This window comes from Mytilus edulis, chromosome 14, assembly GCF_963676685.1.
Source record: "Mytilus edulis chromosome 14, xbMytEdul2.2, whole genome shotgun sequence".
Lineage (NCBI taxonomy): Eukaryota > Metazoa > Mollusca > Bivalvia > Mytilida > Mytilidae > Mytilus > Mytilus edulis.
The window spans coordinates 65,342,206-65,364,715 of NC_092357.1; the positions used below are offsets into that span (position 1 = coordinate 65,342,206).

The window sequence follows — 22,510 nt, forward strand, 5'->3', positions numbered from 1 at the left end:
CGGGTTAAACTTATCAATCCGTTTTATCTTCTTTTAAAACATTACCAATTCTATATTATATAATTAGAATATTGTTTTGATTGCTATTAATATTAATTTTATTATCAGTAAATTAAAACGGCATGACTCTACAATCTGTCGATACCGGTATCATTGAATTCATAAAGTCCTGTTTTTCTGACTATTATTACACTAACTCAATTAGATGTTGGATGTGAACTGATTGGTGTTTTCATCTTTGATGCATGATTGGTTTTTTTAGATTTGTTGGGGGTTTGAACCAGCTGTCGTTAACTGCATCTACATTCAGATCTTACTTGGTGATTGCGTGTGTGTATGTACAAGTACTCTGTTGTGTCCACTCTGTGACTTTGTTAGATGTATTTCTGCTTTGTATTGAACTGATGTGCCGTTTTTTTACGGATTGTTATAGTATGTTATTATCCCATGTTAAAGGAGTTTGGCGTGCCTTCAAACTCCGTCACATTATATGTGTCTTTATCCAAAGTCAGGAACCTGTAGTTCAGTTGTTGTCGTTTATTGCTGTTTTTTATACTAGTATATGTTTTACTTTTATTGTTTGGTATATTTGTTCTTGTGATGTACCGTGAAATCATTGTCCTATGATAGAGAACGGACTTGGTGCCATCACATTAGTTTAACCCCGTCATATGCAGTGTGTGCCTGTGCAGTTTAGGAGCCTGTAATTTAGCGTTATCGATTGTTGATATATATTATCTACATTGTTTGTATATAAATCAGGCGGTTACATGTAGTTTTCACGTTTGAATTATTTTCATTAGTTATTTTGGAACTTTATATAGCTGACTATGCAGTATGGGTTCAGCTCATTGCTGGATGCCAAACGGTTACCTATGGATGTTAATTGACGTGTAATGTTGTCTCTTGTTGGGAGTTATTTCATTGGCAATAAGTTGTCATTTGGAAAAAACACATCTTCCAATTTACAACAAAACCTCTATTGTTTGGTTTTTCAAGAATGTCGTTGCTATCTTTATTTCTCAAATGGTGCACAAAGTTCCCATCTGAGAGTTATTGCTGTAACTGATCATGAAGCTAGTTAAAAGCAAAAAAAAATTAAAAAAATAATGTCTCAAACAGTCATTTCTGTTCAAATGAAATAACAACACAATCCTTCTGTAGAAAGGATCTCTGGAAAAAATATAAAGAAATTAAAATATGACAGTGCGTTTTAATCAATTGTTCGTGTACCTTATATGTTTGTATGATTCTAATTGTGGTTTTAGAAAAACATTCATATGCGCATATTTGTAGGAACTGGTTACTGTTTGGGTTGTCTTGATTTGCACATCTTTTTTCATCCTCTGATAGTGACCTCAAAAGCAGATGTCAACCATGTACACTGTTATTTGTGTCTTTTCAACAATACTCCTGGTAGCTAGGCCATATATCAATTTGAAAACAGACATAAAAGAGGGACGAAAGATACCAGAGGGACAGTCAAACACATGAATCGAAAATAAACTGACAACGCCATGGCTAAAAACGAAAAAAACAAACAGACAAACAATAGTACACATGACACAACACAGAAAACTAAAGATTAAGCAACACGAACCCCACCAAAAGCTAGGGGTGATCTCATGTGCTCCGGATGGGTAAGCAAAGCCTGCTCCACATGTGGCACCCGTCGTGTTGCTTATGTGATAACAAATCCGGTAAATAGTCTAATTCGGTAGGTCACATTCATGAAAGGGAAGGGGATTGTAGTTACCATGTAAGGAACATAAATGATAACGAAGAGAGGCAAATATAGTTTGAAATGATTTGTATATAAATTTCCTGTTTCGACATTTCAAATTTCTTAGCATATAAAAAGATCCAAGCGAGACAAGTATTCAATGACGTCATTTTTAAACAATGAAATCAAATTCCAGGATAAAAATAATCGAAAAAGTTATAACGGATTAAAAGTTTAGGAAACTGTGAGTTGACATTTTCTTTTTTTTTATTGTAAGAAGATCTGAAAAATTACTTTAAAGTCCTTTCACTCTATCATAGTAGACTAATGCGAATTCACTTCCAATCTTTTTTTCTCAATAAATCTCTTTTATTGGCAAGTATATATACTTGAAAATAATGTCTTTCCCCTGAGTCTTTTACTTTACATTTGATAACCGTTACTACCTGTAGAGTATAATTGATTACGCAGTTTTAAAGGGAAGATACGGAAATAGTAGGAAAATATTTACAAGCACAGTAAAAAGGTAACATGCGTGTATGAACCACGTGATTTGTTATTACACTGTCTGGAAAAAATTTCAGGTCTTGTATTGTAACACCAGTTTGTAAGATACATTTTATTAATTCTAAAAGTAAACTTCTATAATACAAGTATGCTATAAAGATAAACTTAAATACAAGGAATTTAGAAAAAATGACAAACAGGCAACCTACAAAATTGGCCTCATAAGGTTGAAGCCGAGTTGTATAATAAAAAGAATGGTTATAATAAAAAACAAACTTAAAATGGCTAAACACAGTGGGGGTACCAGAAGAGCCAACAAGCAATTATATGTTTCGAAAAATAACAAAATGTTGTGTTAAGAGCCGATTAGTTTTTGTCGAGTTTCAGACATTGAATGAATGTCAGAAATTATCCGATAAATGCTGTTTTTATCAATCAATTTCCTCGTAATCATCATCCTCATCATTGTGTTCACTTCTACTAAAATTATCTTCCTCTTCTTTTATATCAGAGTAATGACGTTCCTGCGGAATTTCAATAAGCTCTAGATACTGGTTATTTGTTCGTTCATAGATATGTTCATCATCGTGTGATTCAGGAGCTGAATGATATCTAAAATTACAATGAAACATAAAATTTCGTTTCAAGTATTTGTGTATATACTCAGCATTTATAATGTTATGTACTTTTTATATTTTTCGGCGAAAAAAATAGTTCAAATATCTAATTCAAATAGAATAATAAATACGATGTTTAAACAATTCTCTTAATTCCCTTGGAAGGCCGTCGATTTTTCCTACATTGTAGCAAATGTAATTTTTGTTCTTATTGCTTATGATTTCAATATAAACTTGTTTATACAAAATATTACATGACATCCAATGCAATAACTATCAATTACTATGTGACATGCGAATATTAAGAAAGGACACTTGCATAGGTATAGTTGGTGATCGTTCCAGTGGTCCGACAATGTGAACAACACCTATTGGTATAAAAGAGTATTAAATATATATATTGAAATGCAAATTACAAAAATATGAATAATACACTTTTAAATTATAATCCTGGTACTTTTGATAACTATTTACACCACTGGGTCGATGCCACTGCTGGTGGACGTTTCGTCCCCGAGGGTATCACCAGCCCAGTAGTCAGCACTTCGGTGTTGACATGAATATCAATTATATGGTCATTTTTTTTAAATTTTCTGTTTACAAAACTTTGAATTATTCGAAAAACTAAGGATTTTCTTACCCCAGGAGTAGATTACCTTAGCCGTATTTGGCACAACTTTTTGGAATTTTGGGTCCTCAATGCTCTTCAACTTTGTATTTGTTTAGCTTTTTAACTATTTTGATCTGAGCGTCACTGATGAGTCTTATGTAGACGAAACGTGCGTCTGGCGTATAAAATTATAATCCTGGTACTTTTGATAACTATTTACACCACTGGGTCGATGCCACTGCTGGTGGACGTTTCGTCCCCGAGGGTATCACCAGCCCAGTAGTCAGCACTTCGGTGTTGACATGAATATCAATTATATGGTCATTTTTTTTAAATTTTCTGTTTACAAAACTTTGAATTATTCGAAAAACTAAGGATTTTCTTACCCCAGGAGTAGATTACCTTAGCCGTATTTGGCACAACTTTTTGGAATTTTGGGTCCTCAATGCTCTTCAACTTTGTATTTGTTTAGCTTTTTAACTATTTTGATCTGAGCGTCACTGATGAGTCTTATGTAGACGAAACGTGCGTCTGGCGTATAAAATTATAATCCTGGTACTTTTGATAACTATTTAAACACCTAGTCTACCATAAAACCATGCATATAAATAAACTTATCATAGATACTGGCATTCAATTTTGTATTTTGGCCAGACGAGCGTTTCGTCTACAATAGAGTCATCAGGGATGCTCTGACATGTCCAAATAGGGGTCGTCAGATTTGATTGGAACTTTGTGAGCTTAAACAAAATTATAAAATAAGTCAATAAAAAATATTTCATCTCCTTATTATGTCTTTTAGCTAGAAGATGCTTTAACGTACTGCGAACCAATTGTCCCATGTTTAACATTGTTTAAGATAGCATTTCTCTATGTCAAAACCCTGAAAATTATAAATGCTGAAAGCAACGTGATAAGGAATAATTTATTTAATGACCAAGTTTTAAAGCTTTAGAAACTCACCAGTACATATTTTTTTCAAGAAACAGTTTTGGATTATTCCAAGGAAGATAATCCAGGTAGAAAATATTTTCAGAAAATCATAAAAAGTACATATTTTTAAAACGATGCATCCTTTGGTCAATTAAAAATATAAAAATCTCAATTTGTTTTTTTAATTGAAATTCTTAATTATACAGTTTAGCTAATAAACTTTCTGAGGTTTCATTGTAGTAGATTTTAGAATTCTTCACGAAAAACGCCTTCTTTCTTTAAATCAATGAATCTAAAACAGTATTTTTTGGATAATTTTGGAAATGTAAATGTTTCCTTTTAAATGCAATAGATTTATTAAACAAATCAATTCAAAGTAACAATGATTAAAATTCAATTACAATTTGTGATTCATATGTATTGAATTTATATGGTACGAAGGTAGATAATCCAGTAGAAATGCATTCTTTAAAAACATTAAAATTACTTGTTTGTAAACTTACCAGCTCTTGGTCAATTACAGATATAAGTACATGTGTATATATCTATTTGGTTAGTTTAACGGACAGAGTTGATATCGCATATTATCATATCCGATTGATAGGCTCTTTTTTTTTTAGTACTTTCTAAATTTAGTGTAGAATTTTTTTTTTTTAATAATATCCAAATTTCTTTTTAAAGAAATAAATATATTTTATATATAATTCTGTAGTTAACTTTTTAAACGTTTTTTCGTTTTTTCGTCTTCTTTTAAGCATTATTATAACAATGTAAATTAAACTAACAATGAAGATAATACAATTACAATGAATAATGCCATAAATATTGATTTTCTATGATGCAAAGGGAGATAATTCAATGAAAAATGCATTTTCAAACAAAAACATAAAAAACATTCTTCATATTAAGTGTTCTGCTCTTGATACATTATAAGTATTCCTTTGTATAAATTTATAACAAAACGGAGCATACCAAGGTGCTAAAAGAGAACGTATGAACAAAATGAAAAATGTCAAAATTTGCTATTTCAAACAAACGTTTAAAATATTAATCTGTATATCCATGTAGTTTTAAAGTATATCATGAAAAAGAGTTATAATCCAACAAGGTGTATTTTAATATTTCTGTTAGATAGACTACTGTTTGTTTCTGTTTAATTCAGTTGTATACTGTTACAAAAGCATCGAACTGTATAATCTGAAAAAAACTACCTGTTATTTGTTATAAAGAAGTTATAGAACTACTCACTACATACTGATATTATATGTAATATTTATAATGATATCCTGTGGACGGTTCTTTAATGCTGTCACATACTTAGCTAACGTGATTGAATTAGGTCTTCTTTGGTTGTATAGCGCTTTACATATTTGTTCTAGGCTTTCAAATGTTTGAATTTAAACTTTCATGACGAAGATAAATAAAGAAAAGGCGTCGGATGCATGAAATCAAGTAACATGAGAAAGTGCTATTTTCATTCAATGACTAAAGCATTTGGTTTGATTGTAAGCTGGTATGAAAATCATACAATGAATAGTAAAGATATAAAAGATATATTATGAGTGCCAATGCGACAACTCTCCATACAAGTCACAATTAATAAAAGAAAACTTATATGTCAAAATATGTATTAATTTATATTTAATGTTCAATATACTCATTTTGAAATATGAGAAACAGCCCACCACAAATGTTGATGTGAGTAAAATATCTTATATGATAAGTGATATACTATAATCGTATACGTTTAAATGTGCCGTGATATATCTACTTGCAGAAAAAAAATGAAATAGAATAAGGTTATCTATCTTTGATTTCTACAGGTCAAGTTCATATATTTCTAAATGTGAAATCATTTACACTCTGAAATCAAAGTGAAAGATACAAAATTAAAGTGCTTATTGTCAATTTAAACATGTAGAATCGTTCAAAAGGTAGTAGAGTAGTTTATTAATTTCTTAAATTCTCCTTTCTTAAATTATTATTCAAGGATTTTACTCATTGGAAACTTACCTTTAATTTGTCGTCCTCTCAATATGAGTATTGTCATAGTTGTAGCCACCAGAAACACTCCAAATACCGACAATCCAAAAATCCATACACGGAAGTCAAAATACACTGTCTGTTCTATAAAAATGCAAGCAAACCTGAATTGCTATTCATTTGTTAATTTGATCTATGAAATATGTGTCATGCCCAAGACATATAGATATAGATTTTTTTCCAGAGAAAATTCATTATAAACTTTGGGGCAAAATATTCAAAATACGTTAAGAGTTCAAGCATACGCGACTTTTACGAAATGTGTGTATGTCCCAGGAATAGATTACCTTAGCTGTATTTGGTACAACTTTTAAGAATTTTGGGTTCTCAAATCTCTTCAACTTTGTACTTATTTGGCTTTATAACTATTTTGATTTGAGCATCACTAATGAGTTTTATTTAGACGATACGCGTCTGGCGTATTAAATTATAATCCTGGTACATTTGATAACTTTTCACACCACTTGGTCGATGCCACTGCTGGTGGAAGTTTCTTCCCCGAAGGTTTCACCAGCCCAGTAGTCAGCACTTTGGTGTTGACATGAATATCAATTATATAGTCATTTTTATAAATTTCCTGTTACAAAACTTTGAAGTTTTCGATAAACTAAGGATTTTCTTATCCCAGGAATAGATTACCTTAGTGGTATTTTGCACATTTTTCTTTAAATTGGGTCCTCAATGCTCTTCAGTTTTGTACTTGTTTGGCTTTATAACTATTTTGATCTGAGCGTCACTAATTTTGCTTAAATTTAAGTTGCTGGGACATTTGGTTGTTTTTTGTCTGTTTTCTGTTCTCCATTTCGTTGAGTGTCATATCAGTTATACCTTCTTCCATATTACATTTGAACTGATACAGTAGCTGGTTTTAAATTAACGTTACAATGCTTATAAAAACTTTGGCTTACCTGAACGAATTTTGAAGCTTTTTCTCGTCTTTCCGAATGCATTCTTAAGTAATACAGTATATGTTACGTCTTCATAGATTCTCATAGACAAACTTGCATAGTAGCCCATACAAATTATTTCTCGGTTGTACACTGGTAATAATAAAGTAGTGTTTTCAACAGTTGCATTCATTTTCGTTGTTTTGTATATTGGTTTTGACATTAGGAACCACTCTGGTCTTTCAATGTCGCTGGTAGAAAAGAAATTAACTGTTATTGTCACGACAATATCTCTTACAATCTTTGACGATACAACTACTGGTGGACCTTTAAAATAGATAGTGCAGATGAAATTTGAAATTTAATCATACAGTTACGACGACATCCCTTTATGTCTTCATTTCTAGCTTTTTTCTGTTGGATATATGTATTGCATAGTTTCATATAGTTTGAAAGGGTTAGCCTTATCGCATCATTGTGCTTTCCACTATTTAACCATTTCGAATATCTTCGAAGATTTTTGGTTATAATAAACTATTCTAAAACTCTTTATTTGTCATTTTCAGGAGATTTATATTCAAAGCATAATAAATTGATTGATTGTTAGTTGCTTAAAGACCGGTGACAAAATGATGATAGACATGCACTTTTCGTTTCTCTAATTTTTGCGCTATTTTCTCATTTCCTGATCGGTGAGAGAAAAATATTTGTCCTCACTAGTGAAAAATCTGTTCTCGACAATCGATTGGTCGAAATTTAATAGTGACGTTAAATTTTCTTGGTTTCTTCTGATTTTTTTCCATTGTGACGTCATAAAAAAGGCGACCATCCCTGTGACGTCACATAAAAGTACACAATTTTCTTAAATTTTTTGGCAAGGAAAGATGAAAACAAATCTTAAAAGAAGCAGATTCCACCACTTTAACTCGTGTATTACGATATACCTCCACTCTCAACAGTAAAATCTTAATTATTTAAAAATTTCGGCAAGCCTCGCGCTTTAAATATTAAAATTTAACATTCTCGAGTGTAGAAATATCGTTATACACTTGTTGTAGTTGTGGAATCTATATGTCTTTGATATCAACATTTCACATAGAGAGAAAGAGGAGGGTTATATAACGTAACGATGGCAGAATTTCAAGTTTCGATGAGTATTTTAATGTGCTTCCCTCGGATTTAATTTGTAACCCGCATTTGGTTTCTCTCAATCGATTTATGACCTTTGAGCACTAGTATACTACTGTTGCCTTTATTTGCAACATTCATCGAAATTTAGATATCAACATAAACAAGACGGATTTTTATATTATATCTAATTATCAAGAATTGTGACTACTCATCTACGATGAAGTTTTTCATTTAATCTTAATCCATATCTTGTCAGTAGAAAACTCATTTGTGAGGTAAATACCATTAAATGTAAGTGCTGTAGTACTGTTTGAATGGTATACTTTGTCATTGAATTTGTGCCATGCACTGCAAATGTATATTCCTGTATCCTGGTAAGAACAGAGGGAAATGTTTAACATCAACATATTCCCATATGTTACTCCGTGTAGAAAACGTACAGCTATACCATTAAAAATGTGTGTCCATGAATTAAACCCAAATGAAGACATTTCACTATACAGTGTACAGGATAGTTGCACTGATGATGACATGTTACAGCTTGCGTTGTTTGTTGAATTCAATATCGGCTTATCTGAAACAATAAGTAGACAAGTGTAATAAGTAACAATTGTGTTTTTATCCTTTCTTTTTCTTCATTTCAAAGTAAAGGCAGTTCAAAAACATTAACTTATAAATGTACGACCATAAGTGGCTTTCTAGATTATAATAAGTAAAACGTTCTAATTCATACTAATATAACATTTAATGTACAGGTCAGATCATGTAGGTCTAATTGTCAACTCACCTAAACCTAAACTGAAGGAATATATCATTTGTTTGCAAGCATGAACCGTGATTTGGAATTCGTCCACATATATAAAATCATTAGTGTACCGTCGTTCATGCCTCTTATTTTGTATGACGGTAATATTTAGAAATGATGGTTAAAGTTGAGTAGAACAAAGAACGAATATGATACGGTATAATTACCGGTATTACATTGACTGGACACTAAAACGTAATGTTTTTAACGTAGAGGTTTTTTTTAGACACACTTTTAATACGCAAGTTTGACACAGCATCCTTTTCTAGACAAAGACTTGCAAAAGACATTTCTTTGATACAAAAAAGCAAGTCAATTAATGCAAAAAGTTGGTCACTACCTAGAAGTGACGTTCAAATTCATTAAACTTGTCAAATTCTAATAACTGCCTTTACATTAAGGTATATATGAAATTGTCACAAAATCGCGTTTAGTTGTTTGAACAATAATTTTGATATGCTTACTGTCTACATCCAATTGTATAGTCGATGACACTTGAAATCCTTCAAACCTACCGGTACACGTGCAATTCGTATTATGCTGAAATGGTTTTACTTTAAACGTTAACACTGACATATATGTATAAGACGTTCTTGTATCATCTTCATGGCCATCGTTTCCACAGTTCCACACCAAACTGACGTCTTTTAGGTTTGTCAAAACCAGACAAGTAACACGTGCAATTGTTCCAGCCACTAGAGGTGAATCAACTTTCAATATAGGATCTGAAAAGTCTAAATGATCAGAATGTAGATGTAGTGTTTAAAAGAAGGCATTTTATTAATACACATTGATTAAAAAGTCTGAATTTAATGTTCATTGTAATTTAAAATATCGAGATATGTTTCATTCAGGTTATAATGATTTTCTTTTAATGAAATTCCCGATGTAAACAATTTATATTTCATGTTTGGATCTGCTCCTCGTTACTTTTTCTTAAAATTATTATCATTATTGTCTCAAGTTTTCTTACACGTATCGGTAAGCTTTGCCAGTAATAATTACACATATATACCTATTATTTTGATTGAAATGTTGTCGGAAACTTTGTAACCACCATCAGCTCCAAATTTCATTACACAAGTTATTATCAAACTATCATTGTCTGCATTATCTACATTCACGTTGTATGTGTGTGAAAACCAATATCCATTCTTTGAACACTGGCAAACATCTTTTGCACACTCCAATCCCTGGACTGCAGAAAAACATGTGTTCCTGTGAGTTCTCATGTTGGTGAAGGTTTTTGAATTGATTAATATCTCAGCTTCTAACCCAACGGAGGGAATATCAGTTGAACAATTAAACGTGATAATGTCATTCCTTCTTGTGTATTTTGGTCCTTGAAGCCTTACTTGTATTGCAATTGTCCTACCTTCGTTTAGATAAAAACAAGGTTAGTTGAGTTAAAGATGTGACAATGCATAAAAATACGAATCACATAGTTCGCCCTGCTTTCCCTAAGGTGCATATGATATTGATAGTCCCCGATCGTATTACCAGCCCAGTACTTTGGTACTGGCATAAAAATACGGATTTTGCGTTATAAAATTTGCTGTTTCATTTTGAGAATTATTTGAAATATAGTAATCTCCCTCATGCAAAGCTGTGATTTGGCCTAGCGTCACTGATGAGTCTTTTGTTGAAGAAACGTGCGTCTGGAGTTAGTACAAAGTGTAATGCTGGTATATATGAGTTTATTTGCCCAGCTTTGGTTATACCTTTTTGTCCTTTATTGTTTATAGCTCTACATATTTTTAATAAGCTTTGGATTTTTAAATATCTTGGCCTCGGGCATCACTGAAGAGACAAAGGAAGCAATCAAAGTTAATAAAAAATCAATACAAAACACTGGCTCAATAGAAAACAAAATGAGAAACAAACACTAAGCCAAGTATGTTTAGTGCTTTATAACTGTGACCAAATCTTTCTCATCACCGAACATAATTTTTTTAGGGTTAAACCTTTAAGAGAACTGGCCGCATTAGCTGTCTGTCAATTCTATTAACTAAATTTGGAACAAAAATATCAAATGAAAAAGAATCTCAGACAGTTTACTCCTCCGACAAAAAGTAATGTTATTTATGATATTTTATGAATCAATATGAACATTATATTGGAATATTCAATGTCCGATATAAACAACTTACTTATGAGCAAGCCCACTAAAATTGGCGGTAGTAAATGTTCCATCATTACCATTTATGTAATTTCTAAAATGTACATTGTATTACTTCCTTATAAATTTACGAATTTAAAAAAAAAACTTTTAACAAACAACTATATTTCCGTTTATTTCAACATTATTTCCTGAATTGATCACAGGAAACAGACATGTGAAAATTGAAAATAAAATAATTCCTACATAAAATGGTATTATTTACAAAGCTGGTACATATTGACTATTAAAGTTTAGAAAGAAATAGTACAGTGTACCTTTCTAGGTTTAAAACTCAATTCGTGTACGATGCAGAAGATAATTACAAACCCTAAAGTCTTTCAGGCGAACTATAATTTATTTGTCCGTGAACATCTGTTGTTGGTTAATATGTATATTACGCCGTTACTTTGTAGACAAGGGGATATAACTGTAACATAATCGTGAAGACCAGATTCAGGACGATGGTGATAAAATATAAATCCAATGAACTACGCTAATTGTGAAGGACAGAAGGCTCCTTAACGTCTAGTAGCAAATTAAAATTCAGGATGAAAATGTAATACAATGAAATGAATATAAATCATGTTTGGTACTAGACCAACCCGCTGAGCCATTTTTTTTTAACGTACAAGTTCACAATGATTATAATTCGCCGCGTTTCAGAATCTGATACATCCTGTGTAATAATTCCAAAAGCGTACACCAAAACGTCTTGATTGGTTTAAAACGTTCTAAACAATGGGAATGCAACCAATGACGAAACGTTATTTTCATTTTTGTATACAAAGAATGAGATTACCCATAGTCCTTTAGATTCTGAAAAGACAAGGTAAACATGTGGTTTACTTTTATAAATTGTTATTTGGATGGAGAGTTGTCTCATTTGCACTCACACCACGTCTTCCTATATCTAGTATCTACCAATCAGAAGAGCACAGGACTTCAGTTTTATACAAAAAATAGGCGGACCCTGATGACGTATATCTATTTACTGAATTTACCCTTAATTTTGTGTACTAGCTTTCATTTGAATTCTAGTGAATATTTGTCTCATTGTCAATCATACCACATTTTTTCGTTTTTATATATTAATTAAGCTAAAAGATTTGTACGCGTCACCATTGCAAATATTTCATCTAACATGAATAAAGTATTGTATAATAGTAGATTTGGGACACACGTTGGACCCCCTTTTTATTGACGATCAATGCATTTGAGTGGGGACATGTGGTTGGGACCCACCCCTTTATCCTGGGTTGGGAACCACCACCACCCCCCCCCTTTTTTTAAATGGCTGGATCTACCCCATTACAGTTTGTCCTACCCAGGTTTATTTCCCCTTTATTTTGTGAATTGGATTCCCTTTGTAGAAGAATTTTTAACTTTTGATATATTGTTGGTAATTGGAAATTATGCTTCATGTGAATAAGATCAAGATTTTCCCTACCCTTATTTACAAATTCCTTATAAACTCGGAATTAGGATAAAGAAAGTGGACCAATTATCAAAACTTATTTTTATATTTTAACGATCTGCTGAGACAGTCTGTATTGCGTCCATTATCACTGAACTAGTATGTATATTTGTTAAGGGGCCAGCTGAAGGACGCCTCCGGGTGCGGGAGTTTCTCGCTGCATTGAAGACCTATTGGTATCTTGTGCTGTTGTATGTTCTATGGTCGGTTGTTGTCTCTTTGACACATTCCCCATTTCCACTCTCATTTTTTTATTTTATGTAATTAAAAGCAAATTTGAATTTAATTTTCAAACATGTAATTAAAAGCAAATTTGAATTTAATTTTCAAACGTTCATTGTACTACCATAAACTTTAATTAATTTATTAGATATTCAATTATAAACATATCGAGTTGATTGGGAAATTGTATAAATTCAATGACAATTTGTTTTAATCATGTTTTCCTTAGTTCATTCTATGTATAGTGTCAAAACTACAAGAAATATTATTTATGTCTCTACGTAGAAATATAAATATATCAATTACATAATCTAATGGATACCATGTCATTTTCTATTGTCAAGTCTCGTACATTTCCGTACGTATGCAGTGTCTATTTGATTGACAGATTGGAACAAGGAGATATTTGTAACGAATACAACCCGTCCACATAAGGACTGGGTTCGTAGCTTGAATCTGTTGTAACGTGTATTGATCTTTTGTAACGTGTATTGATCTTTTGTATCGTGCATTGATCTTTTGTAACGTGTATTGATCTTTTGTAACATGTATTGATCGTACCAAATGATCGAGGCGAGGGCAAGCAAAGGTTGTGATTCTTGTCTATAATTGTAGAGAAAGTAGTATAAATGATAGGGGTAATTCATTCCTTTTTCTTTAAGTTTTGAGACAGTTGTCTCCGGGCCATTCTTTATTTGGTTTGACTCTTATTCTCATTTTTGTTCAGTAAGTTTCTCTTTATTCTTTATATATACATATGTTATGCCCGTTATGCTACCCTTTTGTCCATTACCAGTATCCCTTTCTTGTAGACCACAGACAAGCAAATTTTATCAACAGTATCAAACTAGTTTATATTTTTTCAAGTTCTAGTTCATATAAAAAATCATGCAAACTATGAATCATAGGTAGCGAGTCTGAACATACAACTGTTTTATATCTTATATAGGGGTAAATAAAATTGAGAATGGAAATCTTTGTTTGAATGTTATAAACTTCAAGTATAAGAGGGTGATCATTGATATTCTGGGGAGTGGCCTGCGAGATTTATTTTCATATCCTACTACGCATGACTTCTCTTTTTTTCGCTGCTTGGTCTCCAGTTTATTTATTTAAACTTGTGTTCACATTTTTTTCCTGCACTGTGTACATACATAACAGTTGCATAACAATCACCATGCACTCTCCGTATAGACCCTCCCCCTCCCCCCGGGACAATTGAATGTTCGTCACCTTACTACATGTATTTAAAAATAAACCAACATGTTTTCCCTGTCAATTATGACGCCCCAGTCCCCTAAGGAGCAGATATTTTACAGTTAGACTTGTAATGAACAAATTAATATGTTGATGTTGTAACACGAGAAATATTGTTCCAGTTTTTCAATCAATTACATGTTTAGCCGTCATGCACGAATGACATTTTGATAGATTGTATTGTAATACATTTAACATAGATTGCAACTCAAAATGGACGGGTTGTACTAATATACATGAAAAACGGCTGACTTGTCGATATATTTGTTATAATTGTTGTAATAGTTGCATATTTGTACATGTCTTTATCGCATTAAGCAATTCATCATTAATATAGAAAGTATGGGAGAAAAATTAGAGCTGAATTCTAATTTTATACTGCACGTGTATAATGCACTAATATAAATATTCGGTGCACAAATTAAAAATAAAGGATGGATTTGTGTTACAACACGAAAAAAGGAAACTTTCAATACACGGGAGAAAATGCTAGTGAATTGTTATTTATTTAAATTGTGATAACGAAATATGGATAATTTAAACTGATACAATTCTAGAATAGAGTGAAAATTTAAAAATCAAAACAGTATAAAACGGAGAAAAAAGTTTTTCCGCGAATTTGAATTTCATATTTGAAATCAATAAAAATGCGATATGCGCATGTGAGCTAAAAAAAAATTGAAAATGAACGAAAATTTGAGAAATGTTATAATTTCAATAATTTTATGTTTATTTATAATATTTGGATACCTACAAAGAGAAAATATGTGGGAACAACAGTATTTAATTAGCCAACAATCAAGACATCCACCAAGATTTGTTGGCAATGGTAAGTACATGTACCTATCTATTTATAGTACTAGGGTATATTTAGAGCTATAAATATGTCAGGATTTACCATATTTCATGAGTTTTGAATTGGTCAATATTTGTAAAATTAGAGAAATATATTTTTTTCTAAAAACTTATCTAAATCCAAAACCCAAAAAATAGTCATTCGTGAGAAGTATTTATTTTTTTATTTACTGTATCAAAAATTGAATGTTGTATTATTTAGAAAATAAAAATAATTCTAATTAGGCAGACGAAGTAATGGCCATATGACAATTTGACCATATTATCCTTCGTCGCCTGTAAAATAGATATTCCACAAGCGTCAACCAACTTATGAAAGCTTCGGAAAAATTTACGAAGTTACTTCCAATGTTTAATGCCTTCCTTCTGAGTAACACCTCTCAATCATGGAAATCAAGATAGGAATTACTAGCCCTGGAATATTGTATCAACTGGGAGATATAAACTCCGTATGCAGGCGCTGCTGGAATGTTGCTAAATAATGATGGAAAGTTCATAATTAGGAGGCTGAAATCATCTCTTTCGTCGTAACCGACCCTCACTATCAATTTTATGAGTTATATATATAAATTTTTAAATGAACAAACAACTTAGCCTCTTTTTAATATCATTCTATAATTTGACCTATACAAAACTTTTTCTTATCATTTTCAGAGAAACCTTGCACAAGTTCTCGGTGTATATCTGAACATTTGAACTGTCCGTGTGATATCAACAAAACAAGTGCTCGTCCTGGTACCCGGTCCGATAATTCTATAGCTCTCGACAAGGCATCCTTACTGGATTATTTAAGGGATAATTTAACATCATATTTTGACGGAGAGAAGAATAAAAGACAAAAACCTGCCGTATGTCCTGCAGAAAATTCTCATAAATGGGATTTTAACTGCGTATCGCATTGTCCCGATATGCCACATTTGAGTGCGACATCTGATCGTGCGCAAGTTTGTATTAAATGCAAGAATAAACCAACCATCAAATTAGAGAACGTAAAACAAGTGACGCCAATTCAAAGTTTTCCGGAAAATTCCGAATGTATTTCGGAATTTGTTATGCAGAACTGTTACGATGGCAACCCAGTGCCAAGTTTAGTTCATTATATCTGGTTTTCCAAAAAAGAAATGAATTTTTATCATTTTCTTAGCTTTCTTAGTGCTAGTAAGTTTTTGAAACCATGTTTAATAATGGTTCATGGTGACTATCTACCATTCGGATTCTATTGGGATTATTTATTAAATCTAGTGCCAAATATAATTCACATGAAAAGAAATCCACCTGAAGCTGTATTCGGAATACCATTAGGCAATATAGAACATAAAGCGGATGTTGGCAGAATACAAGCTTTACAAAGTAAGTGATACACATCTTCAATATTTGAAGGCCAAAATTCCGTTGGCTGATAGAACGGAGTGTTTTCAGATCTTTGTTAGCAAAGTTGGGATCAGGAGTCAATTTAACAAAAAAAACTTAGGACTAAGATTGGTCGTAAGTCATGAACAATTCAGTATACTTACGATTAATCTTAGTCGTAAGTTTTTTTTGTCAGAAACCGCGACTGCTGTAATTTAATCAGATTTTCATTGATGCACAAGGCAAAATGACAACTTCTCGAAACTAATACTCAATAAAAGCATACATACATTCGACGATTTTGAATTAGTTATGTTCCTGGTGACAGACAAAAAAGAGATGACATGCAAATGGTGAATAATACCGAACTTGTATTTATCCGATTCAATTAAAAAAAAAAAAATTTTAAATCTGCCAACCTTTCCTGGTTAAAAAATTAAGCTGATCTTATATGATTGCATATGATAAAACTCCCCCATAAACCATATGTCATATATATAAGCTAGCAACTATAAGACACCGTACGACCTTCAACCGTGAGCAAATGGTCAATCAAAGATTTGTATTGGTCCGTGCAAAACTAAACAGTTGTGTTCGAGCTTCTCTAAACATTATTCGATATATTTGCCAGAACGATAAAAACCTTGATTGTGTACTCGCTTTTCTTAGGGGAAGGCCATTTGAAACTCGTGGAGAGAAGATTTTATTCCGGATTGATTATTTATTTTCACATGTTGATTTGCGTTTGGTTTTTTTTCACAAAAATTGTTCCTGCATTTTGTGTAGCACAGTGTTCCTTATGGTCTTGCGCAAAGTATTTCATTTCAAATTCTCCTTGACCGAGTTATTAGTTTTCCAAATTATCGTTGAACCTACAAGAATGTGTTGTTTTGATGGAAGATTGTGGATAATTTCATTATTTGAATAATAATCACTTTCAGATCATTTTTTGTTCATGATGATTTTATTATTCAAAGTAGAATGATACGATTTTATATGACATAATCTTTATAGAAAACTTTCATATCTAAAGATTTGGAATAAGAAATAGTAACACACCGTAACACCAATTCATTTCTATCATTTTATATTTTTTATCCTTTTACATTTTTTTCGTACTGTTTTGACAGTTTTAGAGTACATACATTATTCATATCTAATTTGGTCATGTAAAACAAACCTTCCACTTTTGATATAGACAAATGTTATTAATGTCATCCACATGTAAAGAGGTCACCTTTAATGTCTACCACCGGATAAAACAGATGTCCACAATTAACATGTAACTCTATTTTTAAGTAAAAAGTAGGGATCGATATACTTAGAAACGGGCAGACTGTAAAATGTTGTATTCTTCATTGGACTGGAATGGTATCGGATATGGTATACGGCATGCGTGAATTGCAGTGGTGAATTAATGGGGCACATGGAAGTCATCTGTCCTCCCGCTTTTGATAGAGACAATTGTTATTAATGTCATTCACATGTAAAGAGGTCACCTTAAATGTCTACCACTGTATGAAACAGATGTCAACAATTAACATGTAACTCGGCTTTTAAGTAAAAATCAAGTATCGATATATTTAGAGAAATGGGCAGACTGTAAAACGTTGTATTCTACAATGGACTGGAATGGTTTATGATATGGTTTACAGTATGCGTGAATTGTTGTGTAGGATAAATGGGGTGCATGGAAGTCGTCCGCAACCCTCTACACTCCTTTGTAATTTAAAAATATTTGTAAGCATGATATTTCGAAAAAGTTTTTCGATTAGCTCCTCTTCAGTTGTTTTTTACAAAGTCGAGAACAACGCCACTTTTTAAAATCCTGGATCCGCCTCTGAATGTTGTTGGGGTATAGAACGGTACACTATTACTATAATATGGTTTAATGTGATGTAGCCATTGTGAAGAAACAATTTGTAGGGTTTGCATCTAAAGCATGAAAGTTTTTTTCAAAGATAATCTAAATCATTTTAAACCTCTACCTAAACATCAATTGCTTATTCTGGCAAACAAACCAGTAGACATGATACGTGAACTACCGATTGAAGATGAGATGTCATTAAAATTAAAACAAAATAAGAAGAACAACCAGAAAGAAAGAAATATATATGCGAGTCTAGATAGGGATCTTCATTTAGTTTTCTTTTAAAAAAAAAATAACCATTTTTCTTTTCTATTTTTTCTCTATTTTACCCATTCTTCCTTTTTTATTTTGTCCATTTATTTATTTTTTTACTTTTGTTTCCCGCTCTATTTTATATTTTGCATAGTGTTCTCAGATTCTCTATTCTTTATTATTTTTTTCCTACTAGTATTCTTATCAATTTTTATTCCACACTTGTTTTGCCCTTTATGGCATTATGAAATTTAAAACGATCATACAAACTTTTGTACCAATCTTTCTCACTCCGCTCGCTCAGATTATGCTGATAAGATACAATTAAACATACACAAAAGTCATCATGTAATGCATTGATAAATCATAAAAGTCCAATTTGAGAATGATGAGATGATACGAAGGTAGAAAACAATTACATTTAAAGTAGGCATACCATTCGAAAGGAAAAGACTTTCGAGAAGGTGACGGTGTTGATTTCAGAATCAAAGGGAATCTTCGTAGGGTGTATAAAAAACTACGGTTTGCATACTACCTTTGAGGTTTAGGGTAATTCAGATTGATTTGATCTGGTAACCTGAGAAGTGACACATAAAAAACAGGTCACCTCGTTTCGAAATATAGATTTTATGACTAGAGACAACAATAAAATGATTATTTATTACGCGCATGTCTATTAAATATATTTGTTTTCTCATCAATCTTCTAAGCGGTCACTAAATGACATCGGATAGACAGAATCCGAATGAAATACAGTGAAACCTGTCTAAACCAAATCTTGTATAAACCAAAATGCTGTCTAAGCCAAACTTGTACTTAAGTCCATTGGTATCAAATTTTATGTTTGTGAACCTGATTAACCGAACACACAGCTACCAAAAACTGTACGAAAGAGATTCGGGTTAGACAGGTTTCAATGTAACACTATATTTTCTATTACTTAAGGTGGTAGACCTTGGTTCAGGGAGATAACTCTTTAAATCAGTTATGTGTTTGTTAAAGTCAAGTTTCATCAATGTTTTTTAAGCATTTACCTGAAACAGATTGGAAATAATCTATGTAACCTGGAAGCTTAGAATATATTTATGAAAATGGTCGACACAAACGTACTGATGATTTTAAGAATTATTTCCCTTAACCTAGGTCTACCTCCTTAAAATGGTTTCGAACTGCTTTTCTTTATTTTTTTTTTCCTCAGGAAAATTTTAAATTATAAAATATAACAGTAAATGATGTATAGAAAACATGAAGAGATATGACCAAAGGGAACCAATTATACATGCAGAGCTAATTTGACAAAAAGAACCTACAAAGAGTTCAAATTTTGCTTGATAAAGTTGAAAGCGAATTATTGACTTCTTGTTTAGGGGCGGATCTATGAGAATGATGGTGTTCCATTTTTTTATTATGACTTTTGTACTGAATGTTCGTATAGGGACATATGGTTTTAACACCCCTTTATGTATGACTTGCATTTTTTCTACTAATACCCGTGCTAGGGCCGTTTTGAATTTGCATTAATGCAGGTTTTTCTCCGTGCTGAAGGTCGAAGGTAACATTGAGCTGACGAAAAGCAATTCAGAATATCAAAATGAGAAAATAAAGTATGATTGCCAATGAGATACTTCTCCATCAGAGACTAAATGAAGTACTTATGTTAGTAACTATTATAGGTTATGTTAGTAACTATTATAGGTTATCGTTCGGTGTACGACAATTAAAAAATCCCATACTGCATTGTCAGCTTTAAAAGACCCTAAAATGAAAAATGTAAAACAATTGAAACATGAAAACTAACGGCCTGATATATGTAGAGACAATGAATGAAAAACAAATATGACAACAGATGCCTCACTGCAGACAGGAACATGAGCATGTGAAAGGGTTAAACCAACATAAGAAAACAAAGCATTAAAATCAGTTGAAAAGGGCTTAACTCATCAACACAACAAAACATCAAACAAAAAAGAAGACACAAAAGACAGAAAGTACAGATCTGAGCGTACTTGAAGCTACTGAAACAAATAATAAATATTCACGTATCAAAAATAAAAATATCACTGCGCTGTCTTCTTTGTTTTAATTTCTGCATGCAAGCGAGTTGTAATGTATAGTTAAAGTTATAAAGTCAAATCAGAAAATGGAAGTGAAGAAATGAAATGAAAGATATCAGCAAAAACATTTTTTTCTTGTTTATTACAATATTTGTTTTTTTCTCTTTTTTGCAGGATTTGGGGGAATATATATGGATACAGACGAGATTATACTCAGGTCATTGGACAATCTTCGTAAATACCCTTTTACCTTGAGTCATGCAGTCGACCATAATCTCAGCAACGGACTTATTCTGTCAGAGAAAAATGCAGCATTTTTGAGCAAATGGTTTTCAGAATATAAAACCTACTCAAAAGTGCAATGGGCATATCATTCAACAATAGTGCCTAATTTGTTATCTGAAAAATACCCGGATTTAATTCATGTCGAAAATAAAACATTTGTTAGACCTAATTATACGCAACTTCGGTTACTGTTTGAAATGAATTTTGATTGGTCTAAAAATTATGCTATTCATTTATATATACGGTTTTACAAATTTACTCACGATTTTAATGATATTAGATATTTGAATACTACCATTGGATCCGTAGCTAGACATGTACTGTACGGGAATAAAGAACTATGTGCGAATTCAATCAATTAAATGCAATAAAACTAATATGTTTACTTTTTTATATTACTCTATGGCTTTATATTACAATTTACAGTTGTAGCATGATTGTATTAAATTTGCACTGATTTGATAGAGTTTTGTTCCTTGCTGTAAGCCTCCCTGTGATTTCGAGATAAATAACAGCAGTAAAAGCTCTCTTCCTTTCCACTTTTTTTATTCTGTGCATTACTGATTGCATGTCATGGATTGATATCATATAAGCTTTCTTTTCTATCAATCTTTTTTTGACAAACACACATAAACCATCCTGCTAAAAAAAACTTTTGCAACCATTTCCAAAATAGTTGGATATATACAATCATTATTTTTATTTACTCAAGATTGTCATTGAAGTAATATAGGGAACAATTGCATATTAAATTAAATTGTATGGAAATGAATCATTAAGTAAATAATAAAACCGTGCAAAACAGTCATTCCCCGTTACCGTCAGGGCTATAGCCGAAAAATATCGAACATCTCTCCGTTTCATATTCTGATCTGTATACAATCATGGTGTCGCTACATTCCTTTAACATTTTCGAGGCTGTAATTTCAATAACTGACTCGATGAAAATTGAGACCGAAGTCGAATAGAGCTTGTAGTAGTGGTATGGTTTTGAGCAAATAGTGAACATGTGATTGATATTTTTATAAGTTACTGTATATTTAGTAATGTACTGTGTTGTTTTTTGTGTACTGTTGTTTGTCTATTCTTCTTCTTCTGGGACACTTGCTACATTATCTACTTAGCAATAATAACATTGGGTTAAACTTAGAATAGAGCACTTGGTCGACAATCTTTATAGATCTATCGAATGAATAAGAAGTCTTTATGTTGTGTACTTGTAACCATGAAATGGAATAGAAACGAGCAGGAATGAAAATCATCATCAGTTCTGTACAGCTCACTATGATCAAGGCTAAGGACAAGTCCTCTAATAAACCTGAGCCATCCCTGCAAAAGAAAAACAAGCCACCATATCGCAGGAAACACCACGCTTAGCGTTTGGCACAGTGGATGGACACAAAAACAGCTGATGCCCAACAACAAAACCTCAAGACCAGAGCAGACTGCAACAATAATTTACGCAGAGGACTTT

General features: G+C 32.1%; 1 protein-coding gene across 1 annotated transcript; it reads left to right on the forward strand.

The window, feature by feature from the left end:
- Positions 1-14,621: 14,621 nt before the first annotated feature.
- LOC139504410 (uncharacterized) lies at positions 14,622-21,398 on the forward strand. Its single transcript, XM_071294491.1, has 3 exons — positions 14,622-15,199; positions 15,880-16,575; positions 20,926-21,398. Exons 1-3 carry the CDS (start codon positions 15,055-15,057, stop codon positions 21,396-21,398), a joined length of 1,314 nt encoding a protein of 437 aa, XP_071150592.1. The 5' UTR covers positions 14,622-15,054.
- The last annotated feature ends 1,112 nt before the right edge of the window (positions 21,399-22,510 follow it).